The 10,562-nt window shown below is 45.3% G+C and overlaps 3 protein-coding genes across 4 annotated transcripts; all 3 read right to left on the bottom strand.

The window, feature by feature from the left end:
* Positions 1–117: 117 nt before the first annotated feature.
* Positions 118–1,985, bottom strand: LOC125950752 (lysosomal acid glucosylceramidase). The gene is made up of 3 exons (XM_049678998.1): positions 1,851–1,985; positions 346–1,771; positions 118–267 (listed from the first exon to the last, which is right to left on the bottom strand). Exons 1-3 carry the CDS (start codon positions 1,912–1,914, stop codon positions 168–170), a joined length of 1,590 nt encoding a protein of 529 aa, XP_049534955.1. The 5' UTR covers positions 1,915–1,985; the 3' UTR covers positions 118–167.
* Positions 1,986–4,676: 2,691 nt separating this feature from the next.
* LOC125950753 (melanization protease 1-like) lies at positions 4,677–6,255 on the bottom strand. The gene is made up of 3 exons (XM_049678999.1): positions 6,149–6,255; positions 5,727–6,070; positions 4,677–5,639 (listed from the first exon to the last, which is right to left on the bottom strand). The coding sequence occupies exons 1-3, from the start codon at positions 6,228–6,230 to the stop codon at positions 4,695–4,697; spliced, it is 1,371 nt and encodes a 456-aa protein (XP_049534956.1). The 5' UTR covers positions 6,231–6,255; the 3' UTR covers positions 4,677–4,694.
* A 1,822-nt stretch (positions 6,256–8,077) lies between these two features.
* Positions 8,078–10,308, bottom strand: LOC125959060 (signal recognition particle 54 kDa protein). Of its 2 annotated transcripts, XM_049691800.1 has the most exons (4): positions 10,255–10,308; positions 9,192–10,183; positions 8,850–9,111; positions 8,078–8,758 (listed from the first exon to the last, which is right to left on the bottom strand). In XM_049691800.1, the coding sequence occupies exons 2-4, from the start codon at positions 9,974–9,976 to the stop codon at positions 8,291–8,293; spliced, it is 1,515 nt and encodes a 504-aa protein (XP_049547757.1). In that variant the 5' UTR covers positions 9,977–10,183; positions 10,255–10,308; the 3' UTR covers positions 8,078–8,290. The 2 variants fall into 2 exon arrangements, with proteins under 2 accessions (XP_049547757.1, XP_049547756.1); XM_049691799.1 differs by having other exon boundaries at positions 9,192–10,296.
* Between the last annotated feature and the right edge of the window lie 254 nt (positions 10,309–10,562).

Below are 10,562 nucleotides of genomic sequence, written 5' to 3'. Positions count from 1 at the left end.
ACGGTTCTTCGATAGATGGAATTAAGCTGTAAAGTGATGCAGAGTGTTGACGACTTCGGAAATAGAACAGGAGAAGCAACGAATGAAACCCTGCTAGTGATGCTGAAGTTTTATTTATTCTTCCAACACAATTGAATGGTCCAGCCAGAGGGCTGTGTTTCTACAGACTAGATGTACAGTAACGAGTGTATTGATTTTGCAGGAACGCGAAGTCGTATGGCACCACGGCGTTTGTCTTCCACCTGCACCGTCTGGGGAGTGTTTGCTCTAAAAGAAACAAAGACAAACGTTTCATCAACAAACAAACCTTCGCCAGATTTGTCACCTATGCTCGGTGATCCTTACTTGTTGTAAAGGACAACGGTCGTGCGTTTGTCTGGCCGCTCAAACGCCACGACCTGTACATTGCCGTTCGTACTTTGGGCTGCCAACCGGATAGAGCCGGGTTGTATGAAGCGTGAAAAGTGCCCGAGACCGTAGTATATCGGTTGCTTGTAAGCTTCCTCCTTCGAGGTAATGTTCGCGATCACCGCACTCTCCACATAGTTCTTCGCATAGTTCGGTCCACCCCGTTCGTCCAGCACCAGATTCCAGTCGATCCAACCGTTCACGCTGTGCTGCAGATCCTGCAGGATGTAGAGTATGTACGATTCGGCACGATCCCAGGAACCGAGTATCGGGCGGTGCTGTTGCAGCGGTTTATCGCCGAGCGAAGCTTCGGTATTGAATATCCACTTGCCCGGATAGTTTCGGGCGGTCTGATCGAGCAGAGCGGCCGGTGCCACACCATCCCAGTACCAGTGAACCGCTAGTCCATCCAGATAACTTGTCGCGTTGGGATGTCCCTGGTCCATCAGAGCGAACCACCAGGGAAACGTGTACCGCTGATCATCGCAACCGAACAGCTTTACCTCGGCAACGGACGAACGTTTCAGCGCGGGACCAAGAAACTGGCCAACCCAGCGACCCTGTTCCTGAGCCGTCCAGCCTAGACTCATAAAGTGAATGAAGAGAAAACCGATCACACCGTTCAGCGGTTCGTTACCCGTCGAGATGGCCCAAAAGCCGAGACCGGCCGCCTTCATTAGCTCCAGGTAGCGCACGTGATAGTCAGCCCAGGCCTGATAGTATTCCTGTTTCAACCGGCTAGCCCCGGTCCAGTCGTTATTCGTTTTCATCCAACGTGGCGGACTCCAGGCCGCACCGATGAGGCGGATATCGGGATTCCCGGTGATACGGATTAGCTCCTGGATCTGTGACACTTTCACCATATCCCGGTCATCCAGCGTAGTAAAGTTGGACAGTGCCCCATCGTTGATCGGTTGCTCGTTGTACGCCCAGGGTGCAAGATCAAAGTCACAACCACCGATCGGTACACGCATAAAGCTATACCCAATGCCAACCGTCCGCGAGTAGTACGCTTTGTAGAGGCTTTCACGCAGCGGGGCACGCAGTTTAGCCAGATTGTATGACACGGCACCGGTAAACGCACCACCGAAACCTTGCACCGTTTGGAATTGGCTTTGCGAATCGATCGTTATCACCGTCAACTCGTCATCGGTCGGTCGTCGCCGTACGCTGCTGGCTGAGAAATTCCCTTCGGTGGTCGCAAAGCGTAATCCGGCGCTACTGCTCGATACCAACACGAAGCTTCCGCTGGCCGTCGGTTCCACAAACTCGAGCGTATCACAGTACGTCACGTTGCACACGCATACCGATCCACTGGGGTAACGGCGCAATGCACAAGGTAATCCCGTTGCTGTCACTCCTGCTGGTAAGTACGAGAAAGCAGCGGTTGAATCACCGCCACTGCCTTACGCAATCAAACACTAGCGAACACGTTAACTTACCGATCGCCTGCAGTACGCCAACCGCCACGCAGAAGATGGCCAGTTGCTTCACACAGCCAGACATTGTGTCGCCTCTGTCGGACGCTTAACCGATAACCGACTGACTGACTGACCAGGACGTCTTCGGATGACCGACGAACTCTGACTGATAAGCGCCTGACACGCACAAGCAGTTACAGATAGATACAGGGCTTGCGTCTCCCGCGTGCTTCATCCAAGCCAAGTGGACCACAATAAAAGGCCGATGCCGTAAGCGTTGTATGGCGCCTGGGCTTCAGCAGATAAATTGGACCGAGGTTTGACTGTGCTGCTCCTACACTTTCTCCTGCGTTACGCTTCACCATATTAAACCCCGGGTCAATTTACAGGGGCTCGCACCATAGACACTCCCCCGCCACAAAACCGACCAATGGAACTGGATGGAACATACACTGAGTTAACTTTCTGTTGCCGCAGTTAGAGTTTCAATTCCGTTTGCTTACTTTTAGGTGAAATACTAAATCAAAAAGAATCAGAATTTTCTTAAGAAATATTTCAGACAAGTATAGGAAGATATTAATACATTGCTGGGAAATAAGTTGGTTTTGGTCGTAAAATAATATAATAAATTAAAGTGATCAGAACCATTTTGCAGGATCTACAAAAGTGCGTAATTTCGCACCAAAGGCCGTGAAAATCATTTACACTGATGAAGGACATCCAAAATGCTTTGGAACTGCCGTCAAATTCCTCTAAAACGCCGCAGAAAGTTCTTCTGGATCTCCCAGCTTGCAAGGAGAACATCCCTTCGGTTTTGCATACTATACCTTACATAATCCGAATCAAAATTAATTAGTCACTACAATCTAACTCAAATACACTCAAATACGGCCGTGAATTGTCTAGAATAAGAAAGATTCAACATAGCACGTCAATAGATACCGTGGGTTCGTGTTTTGTCTAGGTCTACAACAGATGAAATCTTCTATATTTTTTTAGAATCAGAACATTTTTTCCCGATTTATGAACTATAAGGGATTTTATTTGATGAAAAGATGCTTAATTTTTATAGTCCTGATGCTTTCACAGGCAATTGGCATAATTTACGGAAAGAACACGAATAGATTTCTTCTCTTAGGATTTTGGACGAAATACTTCAATGGTTTGGTTGATATTTTATTAAACGAGAAGTTCAAGTTGGTGTCTACATCTTGTAACAAGACTTCGAAGATTATGTACGAGTTCCACGGACGTTTTTGGCACGTTTTCGAGCTGAATGGTATCTAAAAAATAACAATTCATAACAATTCATGGTCCCTCAAAATCACTTGTTTTGAAAGGTCAGCTCGTAATCTTGTCCTAGATCCGTTACAAAACGTGTGAAGAAACATGGTTAGAAGAATTAATGCTGATAAAAAGCAATACAATAGCACAAGGTATTCGCTTTTAAAGCATGGAAAACTCATTATTTTCTCGTTCTCGTTCTCATTGGCAGTAAAACCAACAGGATTTTTCGAATCATTGAGGTTTCAAGAAAGCAAACTAATTATTCTACCTTCAAATATTTTCAGCAAACTACAAAATTTCGGCACATAATGCTTTTTTCGCAAGTGCGGCTATAGAAGGTTAACTTAGTGTAATCATTCGTAAGGCGGTATCGCGGCCTTACACACACTCTTGTCGTGTTTTTCCAACCTGTCTCCACAATAATGCTAAACTTAACAAATTATGTACCGTTTACGAACGATTTTCGGTGCCATAAATCAAACAGCTGTACTGTCCCAGACGGGATACTCCGATAGCGCACGACGTACGATGCACCCGGACACTGCATGCTGCGTTGTGATGTGGCCGCCTACGCCCAGGCTGCACCCGGGAAGATGTACAAGCAGAGTTGCATGTTGCACATGGTTTGGCGGCTGACACGGCTAGATGTGAGCTATCAAAACATATTAAAATAGGATATTGTCACGCACTCTGTCACATGCAATGTACGCCTCATTCGGCAGAACGGAAGTTGATTAACAACATCAATACATTTCGTTTCGAACGGTGATAGTTCAAAGAATCAGCGAGAATGAAACAGCCAGCTGGTGAGTTGTTGGGCTGGTAAGATTGCTAAGGAGGGCATCAACATGTTGAGATATAAACGTGGTTGCAAAAGAAATTTGCTAAGCCCAATGATTGCGTGGGGCAATTGAGGTTTTCTAAAGATTATTTTGGTTTTATCAACTGTTACACAAACGTCCGTTGGATAAGGTTGTATATTGAGTTCAAACTATCAATAACCAGCACTAAACAAAGACATTTCTTTTATCAAATAAGTTTGTGAAAGCATAACAAAGTGTACTTTATTACATTTTTTCCCATGTGGTACGCTTATCAACAGGAGCATGTTTGTAGCAAAGAAAATAAATTTCAATTTTTCTCTAGTTCTGTACTTCAACCGAACATTTAATAAAACAGGATCAAGTATTTCTCCTTGCTATGAGATACCATAAATGAATAATGTGTATCCTGCAATACGTACAGTAATGGTAGGCAACAACATGCTTTGCGTTTGTTTGTATTAGGACGGGTTAGCCGTGTGATAGCTTTGGTTTTGAAATGCATTAAAGTGAAAATGAACGTGTTTGTCATGAAATGCAGTATTGCTAGTATTGTTTCACTAACAATCGCCAAAATGTGATACTTTTCATCTCTCGAGCAAAACATTTCTTCCTATTGCATTTTCTTTGTATTGCAACCCAACTCCTTCTGCTTTTTTGAGAACTAGACAATAGACCAATACCAATAGAATTGCAACATACATGTGTCTTTCGAATTACTATCAATATTTATTTACATTACACATATTTACAAGGCTTATATATCCATTTGATCCAGAATCCACTTAATGTGATATGCTATCATTATACCTCGGCCTGGAACATTTTCATCCGAACATGTTTTTCTTCCAATGGAAATGACTGCGTACTGAACATAGGTTGCATTAAACGCAGCCTGGTACGGTCCACCGGAATCCCCTCTGCAGTGCATGCTGGTGACATCCTTCGTCGTGCATACCTGATCATCCTTGACACAATACTTTTTATTGAGCTCAACGGAAATCTCTGCCTTTAGCAGTACCGCCGAGAGAACGTCGTTTTCCGTCATTCCCCATCCGGCAATTTCCATGGTCTTGGGGATGTACATGAGCTCCTTTGCGGTGACCGGTAGGCATATCGGTGCCACAACCCCATTCACAATCGTGGCTTTACGTACTAGTTGTAACACAGCAATGTCTTTAGTCGGATGACGATTTCTCGTACCGATCGTTATCTCCTGCACCGTAGAATTATTAGTTGCGCGATCGATCATGTTCGTTGTACCGAGACGGGCCCGTGTTAACGTTGGGGTGACGCAGTGTCCCGCTGTCAGAACGTAGGAGGGATGAATCAGCGTGCCACCACATTGTACACCCTGTTTGCCATAAACCAATGCCACCATCCATGGGAATTCACCACGCACTGCATACTCTCCGTTTGCAACTTTGGGCAATCCACTTTTACCGCAACGCATCCGCGCCAGCTTACCGGCCTTGGGGTGTCCAATAGGTCGATCTTCTCCCGGTGGCACACAGCATTGCTTCTGTTTAGCGGCTAGACGACTACCGTCACACATCTCTTTCGGTATGAAATATCCCTTTTTGCGGCCACCATGTTTTTCACACTTTGGGAAAATTGATGGAGAGCGAGTTGTGTTTGCCTTCGGGTCATTACAACTTCCAGGAACATACACACAGTTATGATCGGTGCAGCAGAAGTAATTCTGTAATAAGCAAGCAAAGCGCACAGTTGCATTAACATTAGAGCCTCTCGAAAAATACCGCCGTATCCTTCAAGGAAGGGTCCTTACCTGCGTATTGTATTGGTAGCAATGATTGATTCCGGCTTTTTTCATTAACTCCTTCTCCGTTGTCAAATTCAACGTTGGGCAAAAGGGTTGGGGCGTACAAACCCCCAGCTTACCATTTAACCTGCACTTGATATGCCGCGTTGAACAACAGACATGCTCACCATCGTTGATCGCCAGTTCCGGTGTGCAAAGTGTTCTGTTTTCGGGCTCATTCCTAATCGAGCGCCGTGAGCTTAATCCTAGTGAATTTGATTGGGTACCGTAAATTGAGCAATACTTAAGCGGTACACAGCGCTCTTCTGGTGTAGTACACGTTCCCTGCATTCCAACCGAATTATCGAAACCTGCAGAAAGAAAACCATTGTTTTACTTGATAGTTTGAAGTTGAAATAGATGGAGAGACTGTGGATTGAAGAACTTACAAAATACGGCAAGAACAAATAGCACTGCAGTTTTACGCACGAAACTCATCTCGACTCTACCGTACGCGATCGTATGCGCCATGCTGAGGGATGTGGTGAACAGAACGCACTGCGAGCAAGCGAGCAGCTTCACGCCAAAGTCGTCTTTTATATCAACGAAACGTTCGGTAAAGGGGAATTTTATTTTGTATCCCGTTCATGCGTTACTGGCCACAAGATGCTTGCTGCCACACTCGCACTCTCGCTGAAATGCTGTTCGCTGAATGGTAGCTCAATCACTTCTGCTCCTTGGAAATATAGAAATAAAAAGAAAAGAACAAACCCGTTCTTCATTCCATCGTTTAAGCTTCATCAGTTTCGCCGAGGAGAGCATAATGGGCGCGAAATGGGTGTGCAAAATACTCAGTCCCTGTAGATTGAACGTTACGCGATCGTTGCGCAATATTGTACGATGAATCTTTCGGGAATAATTAACATACAATCTTATAGGGTATCTTGATCTAGGCGCAAAAAGCTCCCTAACATCCTTCAAAGCAATGGCAGGACGCCAAACGTCCCACTCAACTCATCTATTAATGATCTCGCTAATATGTGTCGCGCCGCTTGTAACTCCGGCAATTTATGCCGTGCAACCGCTTCTCTCCATGGTATTCGGCGTATAAGCGCGTCAGCGCTGTTCCGCCAAATGCATTAGATTTTTAGCACACTCGGTCCACTTACAGACTGTTTTTCGTTTCATTCAGAAGCAGGGTTTTCCCAAACCATTAACTAAAAATTGATTGGTTATAGGTCAATCCGGAAACGGTTTGCAGGATAAAACGGTGAATTCATTATTTTTGTTGCCTGCCCAACTCATTCTTGTTGTCGAATTCTCAATACGTTTGGTCTCTTTACTCAACGAAAATCAGAGTTTGGATTTGGAAGCTTCAGGTAAAAATGTTACAACGAATGGGGGACTAACATATTTTATTTTATTCTTTTGTATTATTTTATTGCACATATCTATATTTATATCACAATCAGCGCAAAATGGGTATTTTGCAGATATCTCTCCGATTGCTGTGATTTTTTAAGTGGGTTTGCCAACAAAGATCTTCCAAAACTGAGCCATTTCTTTTTTTATTCGAATCAACCTTACGGCATTTCGCGGTAGAAAATTTACCAAGCAAAAGTATCCTACTGACTCAGGAAAGTCGCCGATCTGTAGCTGTAACAGCCAGGTGTCCTATCGTGATGGGCTCAGCTTTATGATGAATTATTATACATTAACCCCACGACACGGTAATAACGTAGTGGTCGATTTAATAAAGACAATATTTTTGAAATATAAATACAAGAAGTTTTCGATTTTGTTCTCCCATTATTTGATAGAAATTGACTACTATGAATTCGTTCCTTTTTAAAGGTGGGAGTGAAATGAAGTGAAGTGTTGAAAGGAGAAATTCCGCCAGGTTGGACATCAGCTGAAAGATTCCATAGATGTTTTCAGATCTTCTGTGTATACCGTTGCAGCTAGGATACCATCTCACACATCCGGTCGATCCGTTAGCCGGCCAGCCTTCTGCTCCAGCCAAGAGCAATTTACGCGAGCTCTCTGGCTCTGGATACCAGTAAGACTTATTCGGTACTTGTCCGGCGGATAGGCAGTATGATGACTCGGCTATCGAGAAGATGACAACGGGTAACCCTTAAATTTTTCCATTTCTTGTTGGAGGAAAAGATCCAGTGGAAGTATGAGTCTTCGCGTGACCAGCACCCTTGGTTAACGGTTGTTTGACAGTGCAAGAATCACAAGGAATGCAATAACATTTCGGACATGTGGTACATGCCCACGCTGCTTTCCTTCTCGTGACAACGGTGGGATCTACCGCGCGGAACGATAAGGCGGTTCAACTCAAAGGATGAATCACATACAACAGTCATAAGCAATTATAAGGAAGGGAAACAAAACTGTACATTTTATTTACTCAACTGTAGCGGTTGATTTGATCGCTTCCACAAGGTACAACACGTAGACCTTCCACGACGGAAAATAAAAACCACAACAACCATGAATACATGTACGCCCAGAATTTGATCTAACACCTTCGGTGTAGGAGCAATAGATGCCTTTTTGTTTGGCACGTAGACGTACGGGATCGATTACTTGCCACCAAAGCCGCTCATAAGATTACCTATTCCACCGGCCCCTTGTTGCAATTGTCGCATCATGTTTTGCAACCCACTCATGCCACCCATCTGCTGGAACATACGAGGATCGATCATCTTGGCCATTTGTTGGTTCAATTTTGCCATCTGCGTCGCATTTACATTCTTCGTCATATCGCCGCTCTTGAACAGACCCTTTATACCTCCCATCTTCTTGATGACGGCCGCAAACTTGGTGTACTGCGAGATGAGGTCGCGCACCTCCCGCTCCATTACACCCGAGCCTTGCGCAACACGGGTCACACGGGTAGGCTGCTTGCTGAAAAGCTTCGCTCCATCCTTGTTGTCCAGTTCGCCGTCTGACATCGAGTCCATCATCGTCATGAGCCGTTTAATGCGTGCCATTGACTCCTGCTCGCCGCCCTTTGTCATAAAATCTTGGGAAAATCCAGGAATCATACCCTGTTGGAGTTGGGGAAATGTAAAAGGGAAAGAGGAAACATGATATCCCTGCAATGCGCCCGCTGGGGCGATGATCATTTACGACGATTACCATGATTTGAGAGAAGGGTCCCATCTTCATGATGTTCTGGAACTGCTCGTACATGTCGCGAATCGTGAATTGACCGTGCTTGATCTTATCGATCAGCTCCTCGTTATCATCCAGCTTTAGTTCGTTCACTTTGTCGATCAGCCCCTCGATGTCACCCATTCCGAGGAGTTTCGAGATGAAAGGTTTGGTCTTGAATGGTTCCAAATCATCGATATGTTCGCCGGTACCGATGAAGATGATGGGCGAATTTGTTGCTGCAACACTGTCCAACGGAGATAGCAGAAGAATAAATACATAAGTCATTAGTAGACCAAATAGCTGCCGCTATGCATTTAAACTTACGCCGATAGGGCACCACCACCCTTCGCGTGACCATCCAGCTTAGTGATGATCACCGATCCGATGTCGACCTTTTCCTTGAAAGCCTTCGCTTGTGCCTCGCAAGCCTGTCCAATCGTGGCATCCATCACGAAGATAATGTTATCCGGATCAACCGCATTGGCGACGGCCAACATCTCTTCGAAGAGTGACTCCTCTTGCTTGTGCCGACCACTCGTATCGACAATGATAAACTCGAAACCTTCCTTTTTGAACATCTCGACACCGTCCTGTGCAATCACGACGGGATCTACCTCGGTGTAGCTACCGTAGAAAGGAATGCGTGCCTTCGTGGCGTTCTGTTTGATCTGATCATAGGCACCGGCACGGAACGTATCGGCGCACACGAGACACGATTTCCAGTTCTTCTTCTGGTAGTGGTACGCCAGTTTCGTACAAGTTGTCGTTTTTCCGGAACCTTGCAATCCGACGAACATGATCACGTTCGGCCGGCCTTTAATCGGCTGGTATGGTTTAACGCCGGGGTCCACCAGCTTGACCAGCTCTTTGAAAACGGCCGACTGGATCATGCGCCGCTTGTTCAATCCGCCGGCCATCTCATCGAAGTCGATCACGGAGCGCACATTTTCGCGCAATTTCTTGACCAACCGAATGTTCACGTCCGCCTCGAGCAATGCCGTGCAGATCTCCTTGAGCATCGAATCCAGCACCTCTTCATTGATTATCGTCGCTTTGCTGAGCGAATGCAGCGCATTCGTAATCTTGCGTCCCAAATCCGCTAACACCATCTTGCCGCTGGTTTTTGCTTACGATTCCGACAGAAAGGACGAAGGAAGAGTTTTCCTGAACGGCAGAGCAAGCCGTCGCTTTTCGTACCAGAGCGCACCACACGAAGAAAGTTTACTGCAGACGAAGGTTTCTTCTGTGGCCGAACGAATGGCTCATCCTAGGAATGGATGTGACGAAATCGGTCCTTCTTGTTGCGTGTAGTCGCACTGTAAAAATGAATCGATTAGCTGTTTGTCTCACACGGATTTGTACGGTTTTGTCCTAGTTTATTACGCACAAAACGCGTTTTTCTCTCGTTTCGCGTTTTTTGAGTTTTACTGCAACGTCAACATTGAACAAAAAGAAAAAAAACATAAAATCGAGCAGAATGACATTCGAGCCACCCTTCGGGAACGTATCCGTCGGCTTCTGGCGATTGTCCTGAAGGGGTGGAAAATGAAAAATAAAAAAAAAAAACTAAGGAAAAAGTAACCCCTAACTTAATAAAAAGGCCTTTTTTAACATAAAGAGTTGATCTTTCACTCAATTATTGATAGTTATCTGTCGGCCGGTGATTCGATGTTCGTAGCTGCTGCTTCCGAAGAA

This window comes from Anopheles darlingi, chromosome 2, assembly GCF_943734745.1.
Source record: "Anopheles darlingi chromosome 2, idAnoDarlMG_H_01, whole genome shotgun sequence".
Classification (NCBI taxonomy): Eukaryota; Metazoa; Arthropoda; class Insecta; order Diptera; family Culicidae; genus Anopheles; species Anopheles darlingi.
Note: the sequence above shows the minus strand (reverse complement) of the source record. Positions and strands in the feature narration are given on the sequence as shown.

What these genes read in the sequence shown, in the direction of transcription:
- LOC125950752 (XM_049678998.1), bottom strand. Translation starts at nt 1,914, where the DNA reads ATGTCTGGCTGTGTGAAGCAACTGGCCATCTTCTGCGTGGCGGTTGGC. An exon ending in TGGCGTACTGCAGGCGATCG is followed by an intron (nt 1,772 to 1,850) that starts GTAAGTTAACGT and finishes CGTACTTACCAG; the next exon opens with CAGGAGTGACAGCAACGGGA. An exon ending in ACCGTTGTCCTTTACAACAA is followed by an intron (nt 268 to 345) that starts GTAAGGATCACC and finishes TGTTTCTTTTAG; the next exon opens with AGCAAACACTCCCCAGACGG.
- LOC125950753 (XM_049678999.1), bottom strand. Translation starts at nt 6,230, where the DNA reads ATGGCGCATACGATCGCGTACGGTAGAGTCGAGATGAGTTTCGTGCGT. An exon ending in ATTTGTTCTTGCCGTATTTT is followed by an intron (nt 6,071 to 6,148) that starts GTAAGTTCTTCA and finishes TTCTTTCTGCAG; the next exon opens with GTTTCGATAATTCGGTTGGA. An exon ending in GCTACCAATACAATACGCAG is followed by an intron (nt 5,640 to 5,726) that starts GTAAGGACCCTT and finishes TGCTTATTACAG; the next exon opens with AATTACTTCTGCTGCACCGA.
- LOC125959060 (XM_049691800.1), bottom strand. Translation starts at nt 9,976, where the DNA reads ATGGTGTTAGCGGATTTGGGACGCAAGATTACGAATGCGCTGCATTCG. An exon ending in GGTGGTGGTGCCCTATCGGC is followed by an intron (nt 9,112 to 9,191) that starts GTAAGTTTAAAT and finishes TCCGTTGGACAG; the next exon opens with TGTTGCAGCAACAAATTCGC. An exon ending in GACCCTTCTCTCAAATCATG is followed by an intron (nt 8,759 to 8,849) that starts GTAATCGTCGTA and finishes CAACTCCAACAG; the next exon opens with GGTATGATTCCTGGATTTTC.